The 18,534-nt window shown below is 48.3% G+C and overlaps 2 protein-coding genes across 5 annotated transcripts in view; both read right to left on the reverse strand.

The window, feature by feature from the left end:
* Window positions 1–7,252, reverse strand: part of DGKD (diacylglycerol kinase delta) — a 110,168-nt gene extending 102,916 nt beyond the window's left edge. For all 4 annotated transcript variants that reach the window (XM_060015907.1, XM_060015906.1, XM_060015908.1 and 1 more), the window contains exon 1: window positions 7,088–7,252. In XM_060015907.1, coding sequence (XP_059871890.1) covers window positions 7,088–7,243 — 156 coding nt within the window. In that variant the 5' untranslated portion in view covers window positions 7,244–7,252. The remainder of the gene's footprint in view (window positions 1–7,087) is intronic.
* A 7,134-nt stretch (window positions 7,253–14,386) lies between these two features.
* The window catches only part of SAG (S-antigen visual arrestin), a 30,383-nt gene continuing 26,235 nt past the window's right edge, over window positions 14,387–18,534 (reverse strand). Inside the window, exons 14-15 of the mRNA XM_060015473.1 lie at window positions 16,160–16,165; window positions 14,387–14,627 (exon numbers count right to left, since the gene is read on the reverse strand). Coding sequence (XP_059871456.1) covers window positions 14,519–14,627; window positions 16,160–16,165 — 115 coding nt within the window. The 3' untranslated portion in view covers window positions 14,387–14,518. The remainder of the gene's footprint in view (window positions 14,628–16,159; window positions 16,166–18,534) is intronic.

Consider the following 18,534-nt stretch of genomic DNA (forward strand, 5'->3'; position numbering starts at 1 on the left):
TCACTGTTGCTCTTTTGAGGGTAATCTGTCTCCAGTTGCTTTCAAGACTCTTCATCTGTGGTTTTCAGCAGTTTTATTAAGTGATAGGTGAGGCTTTCTTTGTGTTCACAGGCTACTGAATCTGTGGGTGGTGCCTTTTAATAGTTGTGGGAAGTTCTCAGGCATTATCTTTACAAATGTTGTTTCTGCCCAATTTTCTCATAAAAGACCTTTTCACTATTATCTCTGACTCCCGCCTTATCTGCTAATTTCTCCATTTTTTTATGTCTCCAGGCTTCCTTATGGGTAATTTTCTTTTGAGCTGTCTTCTGGGCCACTGAATTCTTTCTTCAGCCGTGTCTATTCTACCCTTCCTTTGAGAACTTAACTTTGATTATTACATTTGCCAGTTTTAGAATTTTCATTTGGTTCTTTATTAGTTTCTAGTTCTCTGCCAGAATTCTCAGTCTAGTCTTTTATCTCCTTAAACATAGTAAGCATAGTTGTTTCAATATCTGTGTCTGATGTCTAGAGCCCCTGTTTATGTCTTTATAGTCTGCCGTTTCCATTGGTTTTAATTCACATGGCCTTGCCTCCCCGTGTGTCTGTTCTTCATTGAACACAAAACAATGAATTTACAACATGGCTTGTGAAAATAACTGGACGACTGGATGATGTCATCTCCCTCTACAGAGGACTGAAGTTGCTTCTGTTAAGCACCTAAAAACAACAGCACTCTGGGATTACCTTAATTTCAGAGAACTGACATGCTATGAAGCATGACTGCAGGCCTTTGGAAGTCCTACTTCTAATCCTCCTCATTCCTTGGAAGTGGCTTTTTGGGATCCTAAACCAAATTGAGGGAGCTCACCAAGGATTGCTGCCCTTTGGCAGATCCCAGTACCTCAGGTCCCACAGGCATTTCTGACTGCTTCACAGAGCTCAGCCCCTCGGCATCCCCTCCAGAGTCAGTATATGCCCTACATTAGTTTCCTGTGGCTGCCCTATAACCAAGGCCACAGACTGGGAGGCTTAAACAACAGAAATTTGGTGTCCTACAATCCAGGAAGCTAGAAGTCCAAAATCAAGGTGTCAGCAGGGCCACGCTCCCTCTAAAGGATCCAGGGGAGATTCTATTACCTCTTCTAGTGGCCCCACCTGGTCCTTGGTTTGTGACAGCACAGGTCTAAATCGCTGGCTCTGTTCTCATATGGCTTTTTTCTCTGTGTGTTCCTCTGTGTCCAAATCTTCCTCCTCTTTCTTTTACAAAGACACCAGACATTAGATTTAGAGTCCTTTCATCACCAAAACAACCCTACAGTACCTATGTGGTTATTCTATTAACGCCTTCTTCAGACTACTAGCTCTAGGGGTGTTCTTTGTTGCTCAGGAAGGCCCCCCAAGTGCCAGCACACAGAACAATTTTAAGGTCTCCACTATTTGCTGAGTTAAACTGAATCTGTGAAATAAAGAAAATAACACCTAGCCCATGCTATTCCCACTAGTATTCAATAAATTAACAATTTTTTTAAAAGATATTCATTGTTAATTGTCTGCCAGATTTGTTTTTATTTGCTATTCTGGCTGCTAGAGATGGAGACTCACCCAGATCAGCTTGAGCTGCGGGTGGAGGGATTCAGGGGGATGGCTACTGGTCAAGATATAAAAAGTGAACAATCAGAAAGACAGAGGTAATCATAAAAGCAACCATTTATTGAATGCTCATAATAAGCCAGGCTCGACGCTAAATAAGCATTGCACAAAGACCACTCCACTTGATTCTATGAGTTATCATCATCATTTTTATTTTACAGATCTGAGAACTATTATTATCATTTATATTTCGCAGAGATAGAAACTGAGGCTCAGGAACACACACCTAACGTTTACTGTCACCACTCGTTACCCAAGAACTAGTATTTTCCCTATTTACAGATAAGGAAACCAAGTCTTAAGAGGTTTGGAGACTTGTTCGTGACATCAAAGTTTAGACTCTTAAATACTGCTACATACTAGCTTTAAAAAAACCTTTTAGGGACTTCTCTGGTGGTCCAGTGGTTAAGAATCCATCTTGCAATGCAAGGGATGCCACTTCCATCCCTGGTCAGGGAACTAAGATCCCACATGCCTCGGGGCAACTAAGCCCGCGAGCCACAACTAGAGAGAGGACCACGTGCCACAACGAAAGATCCCACATACTGCAACTAAGACCCGACACAGTCAAAAAATAAATAAATATTTAAGAAAACAAAAAACAAAAACTTTAATACCACTTCACACCCATTAGGATAGCTATAATCAAAAAGATAAAACAACTGAGGACATGGAGAAACTGGAACCCTCATACCTTACTGGTGGAAATGTAAAATAGTGCAGTCACTTTGGAAAACAGTATGGCAGTTTCTCAAAGACTAAGCATAGAGTTACCATGTGACCCAGCAAACCTACTCCTAGGTACATATCCACCAGAAATGAAACATATGTACACACAGAAATATGTACATAAATGTTCACAGCAGCATTATCCAGAATAGCCAAAAAGTGAAAATAACCCAAATGCCCAGCAACAGATGAATGTAAATAAAACGTAGTAAATCCATACAACGGTATATTACTCAGCAGTAAAACGAAAAGAAGTACTGGCACAGGCTACAACATGGATGAATTTTGAACACATTTTACTAAGTGAAAGAAACCAGACACAAAAGGTACATACTACATATTATATTTATGTGAGATGTCCAGAATCAGCAAATCCACAAAATAGAAAGCAGACTAGCAGTTGCCTAGGGTTGAGAGAGTTGGGAAAAAACGGGGAGTAAATGCTAATGGTTATGGGTTTCTATCTTTTTTGGTTGCGTTGGGTCTTCATTGCTGCACGTGGGCTTTCTCTAGTTGTGGTGCACAGGCTTCTCCTTGCAGTGGCTTCTCCTGTTTCGGAGCATGGGCTCTAGGTGCACGGGCTTCAGTAGTTGTGGCATGTGGGCTCAGTAGTTGTGGCTCGAGGGCTCTAGAGCGCAGGCTCAGTAGTTGTGGCATGCGGGCTTAGTTGCTCTGCGGCATGTGGGATCTTCCTGGACCAGGGATCAAACCCGTGTCCCCTGTATTGGCAAGCGGATTCTTAACCACTGTGCCACCAGGGAAGTCCCATGGGTTTCTTTTTGGGGTGATGAAAATGTTCTAAAACTGACTGTGGTAATGATTACACAACCGTAAATATACTAAAAAACACTGAACTGTACACTTTAAATGAGTGAGCTGTACGGTATGTGAATTTTATCTTAGTAAAGCTGTTTTTTAAGTATTTTACAACTTGAACATTTTACTTAATTTCTACTAGTCTTCATTTCACAATGGAAAAAATACTTTGTTTAAATTTGAAATTAAGAATATAAGCACTTTGGGCTTCCCTGGTGGCGCAGTGGTTGAGAGTCCGCCTGCCGATGCAGGGGACACGGGTTCGTGCCCCGGTCCGGGAGGATCCCACATGCCACGGACCAGCTGGGTCCGTGAGCCATAGCTGCTGAGCATGCGCGTCCGGAGCCTGTGCTCCGCAACGGGAGAGGCCACAGCAGTGAGAGGCCCGCGTACCGCAAAAAAAAAAAAAAAAAAAAAAAAAAAGAATATAAGCACTTTAATGCACAAAGCCAAAAATGTTAACTTTTTAAAAATTTTTAAATAAATTAAGCTCCATCTTAACTGATAAGGCTTCACAGAATCACACTGTTCTCTACTCAGATTTCAAAATACCTTATAATGTGTTCATAAGCTAATTTACCAGTGTATTAGTTCCATTTTCTTTTTTCCACACTAGCTACGTGGTCCTATAAAATCACTACTGTGGGGCTTCCCTGGTGGCGCAGTGGTTGAGAGTCCACCTGCCGATGCAGGGGACAAGGGTTTGTGCCCCAGTCTGGGAAGATCCCACATGCCACGGAGCGGCTAGGCCCGTGAGCCGTGGCCGCTGAGCCTGCGCGTCCGGAGCCTGTGCTCCGCAACGGGAGAGGCCACAACAGCGAGAGGCCCGCTTACCGCAAAAAAAAAAAAAAAAAAAAAAATCACTACTGTGTACTATGGTAAGGAAATGAAATGAAGTAATGTGTTTGCTGGGGACAGTTGGAACATATGAAAATATCAGATGTACATGAAATTCTAAACTAATAAACAACCATCTAAAGTCTATACACATCAAATTTTCAGAGACTTTCCCCATCAAAGACTTGGGAAAAAGTTTTAAAAGAACCTCACGAATAAAGATTTTTTTTGGCGTTTGGTAAGGCTTCTCTTTACACATGTCCTTATGGCCTTGTTCCTCAAAGTCTGGTCCATGACCAGCAGCAGCAGCATCTCCTGAGAGGTGATAAATGCAGAACCTCTAGCCCCACTCCAGACCTACTCAACCAGAATCTGCATTTTAACAAGATCCCGAGGGGACGTGTCTGCACATGAAAATTCGAGAAGCACTGTCATAAGATACTTCCTTTTCTTTTTCCATTAAGACAGCTCTAGCTTGCACTGGACTAATGTTTCAAAAACTTGACATACATACAGCTCTGGTCCTGGGCCAGCTTGTCCTCAGTTCCATTCCTCACTCTTCTGCTCTACTCCAAATTGCTGATCCCTGCAGGCTGGGTTTCCCAGGCAGGAGGGGGCATGGGGTGAGTCTCCAGGAGCAGCTGTGTCCTTCCAAGCCTCCAGCCCACGCCAGATGACCCATGGTGGTTCCAGCCTCTGGTGAGTCGTAGTTGTTCCTGATATGCTGCCTCCCGGCTTGTCTTCCAGCTTCCTGTTTGCTGCCTCATCGCAGGGTTACCTCACTGCCCACTGTTTGCATTCTCAATTCTTCAGCACCTGTGTGACCACTCCCCATTGAACTCCCTCTGTTTTGAATACTTAAAGTGGGTCGTTCCTTTTTGGACTCAGAATGATACCCCATACCATTCTGGATATTTCCCCTGTGCACCACATATACCAGAGGAATTTTCTGAATGGCTTATCTGCTTTAAAAGGGGGAGTGGGGAAGGGAGGTTGGGAGCTACCACACACACAGTAAACCTCACATTCCACCAATCTCTAACAACCCAAAAGAAAACTCAACCTTAAGCTATTTGTACAGCAGATGTGACTGTATTCAGAAACTCAAGTCCTCGGGGTGTATTTTTAACACTCTACCCATCACTCCTCAGCCAGAACAGCTGGTGTAACAGCTATTGTTTTAAGAGGGGAAAAAAAGACTCCTTAAGAACAGAATTCTGGACAAACAGTGGAATCTCTGAGAGATCAAATCTTAATAACAGTTGTAAATCACATGATCCACCCTATACTGGGCACACACCATGCTTGAGGACCAAGCAACAGGTGAGAACAACTCCTATCAGTACCATTTAGGGCTACTTGGAGATCTTTCTAAAAGCACCTCTGACCCATCACTCTCAGGCTCTGAATAATCCTTAGTGGCTCCCTCTTGCCCAAGGCCACAAACTCAACTCCAGGGCTATCCTTTCAAAATCCAGCCTGATCTACCTTTCCAGCCTCTTCCTCATTCCTCTCAATCTGACCCACTCACCCTCTGACCATTCCCAGGTGTGCCTAAACCTGTAGATACAACATTCAACTAGGTGGAAAGTCCCTCTTTCCTTACTTAGCCTGACAAACTCTTTCCCGCAAGATCCTGCCTCCCAGGGTAGCTGGAGTCTCAGTCCTCTAAGCTTCCACAGCACTTACTACATCATACTGTCACATGGACAGATGTCCACCTCCTACAGGCTGGGAACCCCGAAATGGAGAAACTGCCTTCCATCTTGGGATCCTGACCATAGCTCAGATCCAGATCCAAGCTACTACCAGTGACACCCTGGGCAAGACACTTACCCTCTCCACCTCCAATTCCGTAAGAAGGGAATGACAGACAACACCCACCACGGTGGGTTATCACCAGTGCTAATGAGTTAACCCATGGAAAGTGCCGTAAACTTAGCCCAAGAAAAGTGCCTGGCACACAGTAAGCACTGGAGAATTGCTAGCGTTATAATTACTACTATTACTGTTATACCTGGAACAAAGGAGGTGTTCAATACCTATGTGCTGAATAACTGGAGCACTTCACAGTAAAACTGTTTGTAACATTGGGACAAAAGGTTACCCCATCCCAGGTATCAGAGGCTGACATAAGATTAAGAAACGGCTCCCACGGTAAAAGTACCAGCTGAACTCACTGGCCCTGGAGGAAAAGCGCACTGCAGCGGGATGAGATAGTCTGTGCCAGCTGGATCTGCCCAGGCTGCCCACAGACCCAGTCTGCCCTCAGCCACCTGTCCAACCACCTGCCTGAGGAAGCCGTGTGCTAACACAGAGGGCTCACCTGCAGCAAAACCCAAAAGCAGTTTGCAACAGAAACCGCAATGGGAAAACAAAGGGTGCAACTTTACTCCTGCAGAAAGGAAATGCGTCTTTCTGCAGCTAATACTTCGCGTCTGGAGTTCTCCACCGAGAGTGAGATGCCAAGCGGGTGCGCAGCCAGGGACAGCCCCCCTCTCCCCGCTTTCCCGAGGAGGGAGAGAGAGACGGTCACGGGACCTGCCCTTTCCCGCACGAAAATCCACGCGAGGGGAAGGAAGAGCCCCACACCTGGGTCCAATCGGATTTCTCAGGGGCCACAGGTGAGTGCAGAGCACCCAGCGAGAAACAGCCCGATCTGTCCTCAGAAATGTGCAGAACCCGGGTCGGGGAGCGCTCGCCGGCCGGACGCAGCCAGGAGTCCCCATTTCTGGTGCGCTCGCCCCCCAGCCTGCAGGCCTGTCCCTCCCGGTCCTCGCGGCACGGGGCTTCCTCGCGGCCCGCCCCGCCAAGCGCCCTGCCGGCCCGGCCCCGCGCGGCGCCCACCTGCTCCCCGGCCCGGGGGTCCCCGCGCCGCCCCGCCGGGAGGCGCGCTCAGCCCCGGGCGCCTGGTCCGTTACCCCGCGGAGCGCGCTCCGTCCGAGCAGCGGCGCCCGGCGGGACCCTAGGCCGGGCCGGGCCGGGCCTGGGCGGCTGCTCGGGCCGAACTGCGGGCCTCACGGGGCTGCCGCGGCGTGAGGGGCGCGCGCCCGGGCCGCCGCCGCGGGCTCACCTTCTGGCGGATCTGGCCCGACGTGGACACCTTGCGGATGAGCTTCTGCGGGGAGCCGGGCTCCGCCTCGGGCTCGCTGTCGGACGACTCCTCAGGCGGCGGCGGCGGAGGCGGCTGCGGCGGACCCGGCTGAGGGGCACCCGCCGCCGCCGCCATGCTGCCGGGCCAGCGCGCGCACAGCGGGCGGGGGCGGGGCCGGGGCCGGGGCCGAGCCGGGCTGGGGGGCGGGGCCCGGAGGGGCGGGGCCTGGACCGCTGTCTCCAGCTCCGCCCCTCCGCGCCCCCTGCCGGCCGCGCGCGCAGCCGGAGGTGGCGCCCCTGCCGGGCGTCTCTTCGCCCCCACCGGTGGTGTCAGAACCACAGGTTTTAGCAACTGTTTCTTTTCTTCCTGGGACACAATTTGTATGGGGTTTTTTATTTTTGTGTTCACTCTTTTTCATCTTTAATGTTCCCCTTCAAGAATGTAAGTGACCTCCAGGCGGCTCGGGACTGTCTTTCTTGCCCTGCATCGTGTCTCCAGCATCTAAAGCAGCGTCTGGCATTTAGTAGTTAGTTGCACGACGAACAGTTCGAGGAGTGGGTGAATGCATGCATGAATGCAGAAAAGAAAGTACTTGGACAGGCCTGTGGGATGCCGGAACAGGGATACACAGTTCCATCCGAGAAGGCTTCCTGGAGAAAAAGATAAAGTGAGACGGAAAATGTGAGCAGGAGTTATCCCTAACCGGGGACCCCTGTTCCAGGCCAAGAGATGAGATTGTGCAAAGACCTGGAGGCAAGAAAGCACATATCTCTGGAAAAAAGGGAAACTGTAGCCTAAAGGAAGGAAAATACTTGAAGAGATGAGCCTGGGGGCGGGCAGGTCAGACTGGGCCTTTGTAAACCTGATAAGGGGGTTGGTCTTTTAGGCTGAGTCCTGAAGGCAACAGGAAGCCCTTGAGCCATCTCGACCCTGGGCGGGGCTAAGTGACAAAGCTGAGGACTGTGATCCAGGCTTTGAAGCAATCGGGGCAGGTGGCTGCCCTGGATTACTGGGAGGGGCTGGGGAGACAGAGAAGTGGACTTCGGAGGGTAGCTGGAGGAGAGGCAGAGGCAATTTGGGATAAGCCCCTCCTTCCCAGCTAAGACAGCTGGAGGAGAGGGAGTGAAATTGGAGGTGAGTTTTTGCTGCCCTATGGGACCTCCAGGTGGAGAAGGGTTTGGTGCCACCTGAGAAGGGCAAATCCTCTTTAAAGACCCTATCTCCAGATACAGCCACATTCTGAGGTACTAAGGGGCTGCACAATTTTCCCCTTGCCCTTTCAAAGGGCTGCTCCTAGAGACACAGTGGCTCCTGTCCTGCCTGCGGGTCAGCACACTCTGGCCCCCACTGCACTGGGCAATGCTTTCCAGAGGCAAGATAAGTGAGACGCCCCCCCCCCCCAGGGGCCACAGAGGAGCATCTGGTGTGGGGACATGGCCAGGGGAATGGATACACTGCCAGGACAGAGTATATCAGGGCCTAATGCAGGAACACTCTGGGACACGCTGGAGACCCCTGGTGAACCCAGCTGTGCAGCCCAGTGCTGTAGCCACTAGCCACATGTGGCTACTTCGATTTCAAGTTCAATTAATTAAAATTAAATTTTCAGTTCCTTGGTCACAGTAGCCACATTTCAGCTGCATGTGGCTTAGCAGCTACCACATGGGACAGCACAAATAGAGAAGATTTCCATCATCGCAGAAAGTTCCGCAATGCAGGACAGTGACGGCTCCTGTATACTGCCCGCCGGCCACACCCCAGACACTTGACCAGCGACTCTCGTCCACACACATGTCCCCCAGAGCAAGCTTGATGGTCTCATTCTAGAGATGAAGACCTGAGGTTCAGATACGTCTCCCAAGGAATTCATGAGAGGCAGAATTTCAACTTGGACTACATGATTCCCAAGTCCTTGACCCTTCAGGGTTAGGCCTCCCAGGAAGCTGAGGCTCGAAGGAGCTCAGAGGAAGAAAGAGGAGAGAAGGGTCTTGTTATGGGCTGACTTGTGTCCCCCCTCCCAACATTCATACGTTGAAGTCCTAATCCTCTAGTACCTAAGAATGTGGCCGTATTTGGAGACAGGTAGGTAATCAAGTTAAGGAGGTAATCAAGTTAAAATGAGGTAATTTTAAGGAGGTAATCAAGTTAAAATGAGACCATTAGGATGGGCCCTAATCCAATACAACCGGTGTCCTTACATCAATAAGAAGACATTTGGACGCAGACAGGCTCCAAGGGAAGACCATGTGAAGACACACAGAGAAGTCATCTGCGAGAAAAGGATAGAGGCCTCAGAAGAATCTGACCCTGCCGACACCTTGATCTCAGACTTCTGGTCTCCAGAATTGTGAGAAAATAAATTTCTGTTGTTTAGGCCCCCAGGTCTGTGGTACCTTGTTATGACAGCAAGGAGCTGGCTAATAAGGGCACAGAGGGGAGGGTGTCCTGCATCTCCATGGAGATTGGTGATTTTTGTATCAATTAATTACAATGTAGTGTGATACATAAGTGTAAAAATCTAAGGGTGTTATGGGGGGAGGGACGGTACAGCAGGAGAAAAAGTTATAACTCTGCCGGAGGTGTCAGGGGAGCCTCTCCAGAGGACGGATTACCCCAGCCTGGTTTGGAGATTTGAACTGAAAGGCGAGGGGATGGAGGGAATTTTCCAGGAAAATACAAAAAGGCAGGAGACTACTAGGCGAGTTGGGAGGATGACGGGGATTTGCATTTGCTGCTGAGCCACTGGTCAGGTGGTGGGGAGCCTGGAAGGTGAGCTGCACCAGGACTCAAAGCAGCCTCTGTTTGACTCAGGAGCAAGGACGTTATCCTCTGGGCACCAGAGCCACTGAAGGGTTTTTGCAAAGCAGAGGAGGGTTCGATCCCTGGTCGGGGAACTAGATCCCGCATGCATGCCGCAAGAGTTCTCATGCCTCAACTAAGAGTCTGCATGCCACAACTAAAGATCCCATGTGCTGCAACTAAGACCTGGTGCAGCCTAAATAAATAAATATTTTAAAAAATAAAATAAAGTGACTTACCAATCAAGGCAATGCCGATTTGGGCCAGAACCGAGGAGGTAGTTGTGGAGGTGGAGAGAGGAGGTGACAGACAGAAGACGTAGTAGAGGGAAGAATAGGGACCAGGTTCTCCCTGGCAGGAGATTAGGGAGCGGGGCAAGTCGGAATGCCTCCCAGATACGGGGCTTTCCAGGGAAGAACGCCCCACTGAGCACAGTAGGCCTAGAGGAGAAGATGAACTTGGTTTGGAGCAAACAGCTTGAGATGCCTGGGTGTGCTGTTGCCTATGCCCGTTAGATGCTCAGGGGATACCAGGGTTCCAGAATCCATCATTTTAGAGGCAAAAAGCCAAGGGCATGAACGTGAACGCAAGGGAGAGTTGGGAGGCAGAGATTGTGGCTGAATAGGAGTCTATTTGCAATTATGAAAAAGTACTAGAAATTGTCACAGCCAAGAGAAGCCTAAGGGAATGTGATGACTAAATGTCATGTGGGATCCTGGAACAGAAAAAGGACATTAGGTAAAAACTAAGGAAATCTGAATAAAGAATGGGCTTTAGTTTAATAATAATACGTAAATATTGATTCATTCAGTGTGGCAAATGCACCATCCTAATGTAAGATGTTAATAATTTAGAGGAAACTGGGTATGGGGGAACTCACTGTACTTTCTTTGCAACTTTTCTGTAAATCTGAAACTATTTGAAAATAAAAAGTATATTTTTAAAAAGATTATTAGGCTTAGTAAGAACTATATTATGTTCTTAAATCAGAGGAACATAACTGCCATATTTTCTCTGATGAGCAAAGAAGCCTTTGTGTTCTCTGGTGGCTGCAGAGTACTGTTCCCTTGGAGACCACCCCCAAGGTGGCACGCCTGTAAGCGCACATTCACCCGTACCTCCTTATGCAATGAGTCACGCTGTGAATCATCTCTAACAATATGCTGCTCCCGAGTTTACCCCACCTTAAGGGCATATCAAGGTGGTAGTAATAACACACTTCATATCCAACCTAATCTTTCTTCTCGACCTGTCAATGTAGAAGTGCACCTCCTGTCAAAAAGAACCGCTTCACGTTAGAATAGATAAAGGATGCACTTGAAAACATGGGAATTATCTTATTTTATCCTGAACTGCGGTTATGATTGACATCTGGAGCAGGACATTGCTTTACTGTGTGCGACATGTAGTTCCCCTGGCCCCCAGGACCTGTGTCAACCAAATACCACCCCCAAACATTTCCAAGTGCACCCAGCTTCCGCCCCCTCCCTGCCCACCCCCCAAGCATAAGTAAACTAAACCCTTAGGGTTGTGATATTAGACTGGGAGGCAAGCAGTGAAAAATGTTAAAGGAATAGGAAAACAGACACTCTAAAAAGAAGTTATCTACACGCGATAAAATTGTAGAGAACTAAATACACACACACGAATACAAGTGAAAAGGGGGGAAATCTGAAAAAGATGGGTGGATTACAGCTACATGTGAATCTATAATTATCTCAATAATATTTTCAACTTAAAAAATAACTTAAGGGCAGCCATTGTTGAATCATAAATGCTCCGACAGCGCCCCTCCCCCAGACTCTCATATACACATTCAGCAACAAAAGGTGAGCAAAGGAAATTCCCTGGCGGTCCAGTGGTTAGGACTCTGAGCTTCCACTGCAGGGGGCATGGGTTCAATCCCTAGTCAGGGAACCAAGATCCCGCATGCCACACAGTGTAGCCAAAAAAAAAAAAAAAAAAAAAAAAAAAAAAAAAAAATGGTGAGCAAAGTTCTGGTTGTTATAGACTCAGGGAAACCAGAGTTTAAGTCTTGACTCCAACTCTCACTAGCTGTGTGACCTTGGGTAAGGTACATAACCTCTCTGAACTGCAGTTTCCTCATCTAACAAATGGGAAGCATGGTTGGAATGATTAGATGTAACAGGTGAAGTGCCTAGCACAAGGCAGGTGCCCAGGAAATAGCAGGGACCCGTACTTCTCCTTTGGTTGCAGGTTGCAGAACTTTGCCCCAAGTTCTCAGCTGCCGCTTTCTCCATGCAGCACCCTCAGCTCCTTTGCACCCTGTTTCTCCCACTGCACCTACCTAGAAAACCCTGGGCTGCACCTCCAACCTGCACACGGGACATCCTGCCTTCCGACGCCAGAGCAGACACAACGCCTCTAGTGCGCAGGCCCAGCCGAGCTGAGGTTCCATGTCCTGTTCGGGGCAGCGGCTGCTCACTTCCTGCTCACACCCGCACGCCCTTGTAGGGGCGGCCAGCTGCAGATCGTAAACTAGCCAGCACGCGAAAGCCAGGCGTTTTGGTACCAGAATAACCTGGAGGGCCAGGGCTGTCCTGACCTCTGCTCTCCAGGGACTGGCCTTCCAGCTCTTCTCTCTGGCTCTCACACCCGCACAAAGGTCTGACCTATTCCTGCCCACCCTGACTTAGGATATCCTGGGGTCAAGCAATGCAGGAACCAACTGGCTGATCCTCTCACCGGGCCCTGCCAGGCAGACTCCCAAGTCCCTGGCTTGCCCGGCATCTCGGGCGGGAGCCAACCACAGCCAACCTGTGGGCTTGTGGGGTAGGAGGGCAGCAGACGGGCTCAGATTCCCAGAGGAGCATGCCGCCCTCCCTGAGTATCCTGAGAGAGGGGTGTGGCTGGAGTGGAAGCCTGCCGATGGGAAAATCGTGTCTTACCCTGCAAACCCACAGCTTTTCGCCTGTATTTTTTTCTTAATTTTTTTTTGGCCGCATCACGCAGCCTGCAGGATCTCAGTTCCCTGACCAGGGATGGAACCCGTGCCCCCTGCGCTGGAAGTGCAGAGTCTTAACCACCGGACAGCCAGGGAAGCCCCGTGCCTGTATTGTTATTATCAGTCTTCCTCCTCCAGAAATGAATCCTCACCCCTGTCAATATCAGAATGCCTCATATCCAACACTCGAGTTCAGACCTTGCTCTGTGTGTATGGGATCCTGTCCAAGGTTCCCAAGTGGAGCCTCCGGTCTAAACCCCAGTCCCCAGGACACAAACCAGCCTGGAATCCTGCTGAACAAACCCAGATGTGGGAGCCTTCATATGCACGGAACCCACACTGTGTCTGGCCCTCCGCCACTGCTGTTTGTCCTGGAGACCTGACCCCGAGTGTCCAGCCCACACATGCCCCCTCCCATTCACCCTCGTACCTCCTGTGAGCCGGTTAAACTGTACAGAACTCTCCAACCCCCTTTCATCCTATTCCCTTGAGACATGGACCAGAGCCTACACATCCCCCAAGCCCCTCCGTGGCCACCAAGAGAGCCATTCAGCCTCTCTGCCATCATTAGCAGGCCCCAGGGCCGGGGTACCATGGGCCAAGAAGGGGACTCTGCAAAGGACAGGGCCCTGGCATCACCTCCGTTACGTCTCCTCCTTTACTCCCGGACGTGAGCATCCTTTCCCGCAACCGCTTCTATGCCCAATCTCGATGAAGACAGTCTAAACAAGAAGCCTGTCTGATTCACAGTGAACTCCCTCTTCTGGGACAACCCATTCCCGGGGCTGGGCTCTGCCATTGTTGGCCCCAGGGCACTGATCCCCTGACCGAAGCTGGGCCAGATTCTCTTGCCCAGAAACGGCACACGGGAACCAGAGGCTCAGAGACTAGGAGCGTTTTGTTCTGAGCCACCACCAGGTGAATGGCCACCCCAGAGGGCAGGACCCTGAGTTCCTGGGCTGGGACCCCGAACCTTCTCTGATTTCCACCCAGCCCAGGTGTGGCAACTGGAGATTCTTCCTTTAAGTCAGTTCTCTGAGCCACTCTGAGGTCCTTCCAATGCATTCCTTTTTTTCCCCTTTAAACCAGCCAACTCGCAGTTCATTGTTTGCATTCAATGGAAACAACCAACAGCCCAGAGCTCAAACAGGACTTAGACCCAAAAGTTAAATCAGAGATGAAGAGTGTTTTTACCCACATGTGTCCACTGCCCTGTTTCTCTTGGGAGGCTCTTTGGGTGCCCTGGAGCTAGGATTGCTCAGGTCATTAGACACACTGCTCCCCCTCCAAGTTTCCAGGGAAACAGCTTACCCCAGGGGTCCTGGAGAAAGCCCGGGACACACCAGGCCCCTTCAAGTGAGTGCATTGATTTCAGGATGCCTTCTCGCCTTGATGGGCCTCCTTTCTAGATGCTGCCCTCCCCCCTGCCCAGACTCAGGGCCCCTCAAGGCTGCAGCTTGCGTGCTGTTGACGTCACTCAGCTTCCCCAACAAGTCAGCCTGACTCACAACCAGGACAGAAGAGACAAACTTTATTTCTGTGAAGAAGAACCGCACTTTGGTATTTAGCATAACTAAAGGGCTAACTGTGGGGCACTGCTACCATGCTGCTAACGACCCCATTTCCCGAGTCCTGAGCCGGCCTCTTCACTCATCCACAGCCGCCTCCTGGTCTGTCTTCTCTTCCTTAACTTCTCTTCCATCTTTCAGATTTTGGCGAGCAAACTCCTCAAAAACCAAATTTTCATCCTGGAAACTAAAATGAAACAAAGAACTTTGATCATGGCATGTTCTTTGAAGCTTTCAATGAGATCTTGAGGAAAACAAGATCTTTGATCTCCCTTTTGCAACACAGGAACCGATCAAGATTTTCCTACGTGATGGAACACAGGACAATGCCATTCTCCTCATAGTTTTTCAAGTAAAATCTCTTTAACAAACAAAAATCAGAGAAAATGAAGGAACCCACAGAGTAGACATACATGCCCGGAATAACTGTGTGTGTATATGTGAATGTGTGCGCGTGTATGCGTATGTGTGCGCGTGTGTGCGTGTGTGTATGCGTGTGTGCATGTCCTGGTACTAGAGAGCAAAAGGAAAGCCAGGCCCTGCGCCGGTATTGAGAGCATGGGGCGTGTATGGAAAGACCCAAAAAGGGGTTTGCGCTTGTCTTGTGCAGATCTCAGCCTATCAATAACCACTGTTGTGGTTGGACTGGCCCTTGTGGTTCCTGTTACGACTGCAAGATGCCCTTCAGCAACAACCATCCAGAAACTTTTAGAAAATAAAGGTTTATTACTTACAGAACCTGGAAATTACACAGCATATACCTGGGGCCACACAGCGAGGTCGTGGGTAGCGAGGGAGAGCACACCGCACAGGCCTGGGGTTCTGCCTTTACTGGGGTTGGAGGTGGGGGCCTAGGGTTTCAAGGGCTCACTCTTTATTGGTGAATTTAAAACAGAAGAGCGGGAATTTAAAGTGCAGATAGACAAAAAACAAGTGGCTCAAATGATCTGCTATTGAAATCAACCAAACTCTAAAACAAAGGAGAGGGAGAGCCGGCCTGGCTCTGATCGAGTCTGGTGGCTGGCAATGTGTTTATTCGAGTGGATGCCTCTTTGAAGAGGATGTCTCGGCAATCAAAGCTTAAGTCAGGCACTTGCATTACAAAAAAAGAAAAACCAAAAACAACTGTGAGGGGTCACATTAGGGCTGTGGAGAAGGAGGTCACAGAACGGGATAACACCAAGCAGGACTCACCTTTTCTTGGTCTTATCTGTGAGCATGGAAGAAAGGAGAGAGAGATCTATTAGCATAAATCCTGTCTACCGGAAATTTTCTTCCTTTGTTAGGTCACTTTATAGGTGGAGGAATAAAAGGCCTAGATATATGCATTTCATGAGAATGGCGTGTAATTCCTGCTTCTTTGCCATTTCCCACTCGGAGGGCCTTTCTCCCTGCATTTTTAACCATCACTTCCTCTAAAAGTTGCCACCACAACCTTCACCTCCCCAGAGGGAATCAGCCACAACCTCGCCTCTAGGACCCTTTCCCTGATTAGCCTCAGCCCCTCTGATGTTGTGCTTCTCCTTTCTAAGCCTTTCTCCCTATGTGCCCTTTGGACCCTGTCCAGATCAGAGTCCCCAGGAGCTGTTACGACCCAGACTTCCACGGTCCAGCTCTCTAGGGGTGAGTCCTGGGACTTGACATTGAACTAGTACTCCAGTGGGGGAAGGGGGTGACTAAAGCTTGAGAACCACTCCCTGGCCCCTCAGGGAGTTTGACTTCTCTCTTAACACATTGATCTTGGGGTAGGGGGCGGGTGCGGGGAGTGGGTTAGATTTTCACATATATTTTGCAGACCCAGGGTTATTGCTAATTCTTTGTGAGGTTTTCTGCTTTTTGTTTTTGTTTTTTTTAATTATTTTTTCTTATTTATTTATTTGGCAGCGTTGGGTCTTTGTTGCTACACACGGGCTTTCTCTAGTTGCGGCGAGCAGGGGCTACTCTTCGTGGTGAGGCATGGGCTTCTCATTGCGGTGGCTTCTCTTGTTGTGGAGCACGGGCTCTAGAGCGCAGGCTCAGTAGTTGTGGCGCACGGGCTTAGTTGCTCTGCGGCATGTGGGATCTTCCCGGACCAGGGATCAAACCCGTGTCCCCTGCACTGGCAGGCGGATTCCTAACCACTGCACCACCAGGGAAGCCCCTTGTTTTTGTTTTTAGCTTTCTGCTGCCCACCTAGTAAAGTCCTAGTGTAATCGCCTCACCACCCACCATGGTGAGCCAGGAAGAACTAAGTGAGGCTACACAGCTCCAGGGGGTTTGGGGGAGCTTGTGGCGGGGCTGAGCCACTGCCCTTATCTCTTGTGCCTGTCTGGAAGGCAGTACCAGGAGGGAAGTGTCTGTGTGGGCTGCTAACCACAGGGGACCTACAGAGAGGCTGACTCATCAAAATGACCCTGGGCAAGAACCATCCTGGACCCCCCCCAACCCTTGTATGTAATAAGTTCTGGTAGCATTTCTCCAGAACTTATTACATACAAATTACTTGGCCCCTGGCCCTGGCAGGGTTTCTTAACTCCAACTTATGCTTTCTCTGCTTAGCATCTACCCGTCTCAACTCGGGGCACCGGGGACCAGGCAGGTGAGATGTGAGCATGCATCTGTGAATGAAACTTGGGACTCATAAACCTCTGGAAATCAAAATTTTGAAGCCATGGTGTGATTTGTCCTTTCTCCCCAAAATCTCACAGTATAAAAGATCATTGGTTTAGCCTTGATGTTATGATATGTTCAACATGAGGGCCATAATGACTGGAACATGAAAATGTCATACCCAGAAAAGGAATCACTCCACTTCCCCCAAGTGAAGTCATAAAGTCTGTTCACGGGGCCAGAAAATGATCTGACACAAACTATGACATCTCCTCCAGTCATAGTTTTAAAATAGCCTTTTAGAATGTCCTTGAAAGGGACCAGAATGTGTCTCAATCTCACGTAGTTAAAAATAGTATTTTAATGATACAAGCATAAATGAATAAAAAAAAATATGGTTAGACTGTATTTTTCCCCCAAGGGAAGTTTTTGTCAAACTTCCAAAAGTTTTGAGTATTTGAATCTAAAATATTTGGAAGAGACACTTTGAGACAAAATAGTTTTGAGACAAAGCCAAAATGAATATGGGGCTCATTCTAATGTTTAAATGCCATTTCATTAAAAACACAGAAAAGCTCTTTATAAAATATAAGGAAAAAAACCCTGCTTGTTTATACCACTTTTACTTAAAATGTTCTTAATTACCATAACTCGGGAGGGTTCTCATCCAGACAGGTCCATTTTTCTTTCCTGCCAACTAAGCCACCTTAACACACAGAGAAGAATTTTTCCTCAGAATTTCTGAGATTGCACCTACATTATTTTTGCTGCTTCATTTATCCCTTTTAAAAGAGCTGTATTAAGATCTAATTCAAATATCATACAATTTACCTATTTACACGTACAGGCCCATGGGTTTTAGTTTGCTCACAGAGCTGTACAACCATTACTTAATTTACTTTTAACATCCATACGAGAGCCAACGGATTTACAATTCAAAGGAGCCAAGGTATTAGGAACCCAGCCTGACCCTCTTTTCCAGTATTTTCTGTATTCTCATCATAACTGCCATCGTCAGAAATACTCATCATCTTCTAAATTCCTATTAATGCTTCCAAATGAAATGCAAAAGCCTCAGGCTGTCAAATTTACTTTTTTTTTTTTTTTGTCAAATTTACTTTTCACTCAAATTTTATTTAAATCTAAATCCAGGTCTGGGGACTTCCCTGGGGGTCCAGCGGTTAAGACTCTGCACTCCCAAAGCAGGTGGCCCGGGTTCGATCACCTGGTCAGGGAACTAGATCCCGCATGCATGCCGCAACTAAAAGATCCCACATGCCGCAGCGAAGACCAGACGCAGCCAAATAAATAAATTTTTTTTTAAAAAAAGAGAGAGTAGATCCTAAGACTTCTCATCACAAGGACAAAAACACTAAAAAAAAAAAAAAAAAAAGGAATCCATGTCTGTTCACAGCAAAGCTTCTGCTTTTAAATCATTCCTGATAAAACCAAACGAGACAACCCGCACCCAAGCAGGGATGCTACGTCCTCCACACACTCACTGG

Source organism: Delphinus delphis, chromosome 7 (genome assembly GCF_949987515.2).
Source record: "Delphinus delphis chromosome 7, mDelDel1.2, whole genome shotgun sequence".
Taxonomy (NCBI): Eukaryota; Metazoa; Chordata; class Mammalia; order Artiodactyla; family Delphinidae; genus Delphinus; species Delphinus delphis.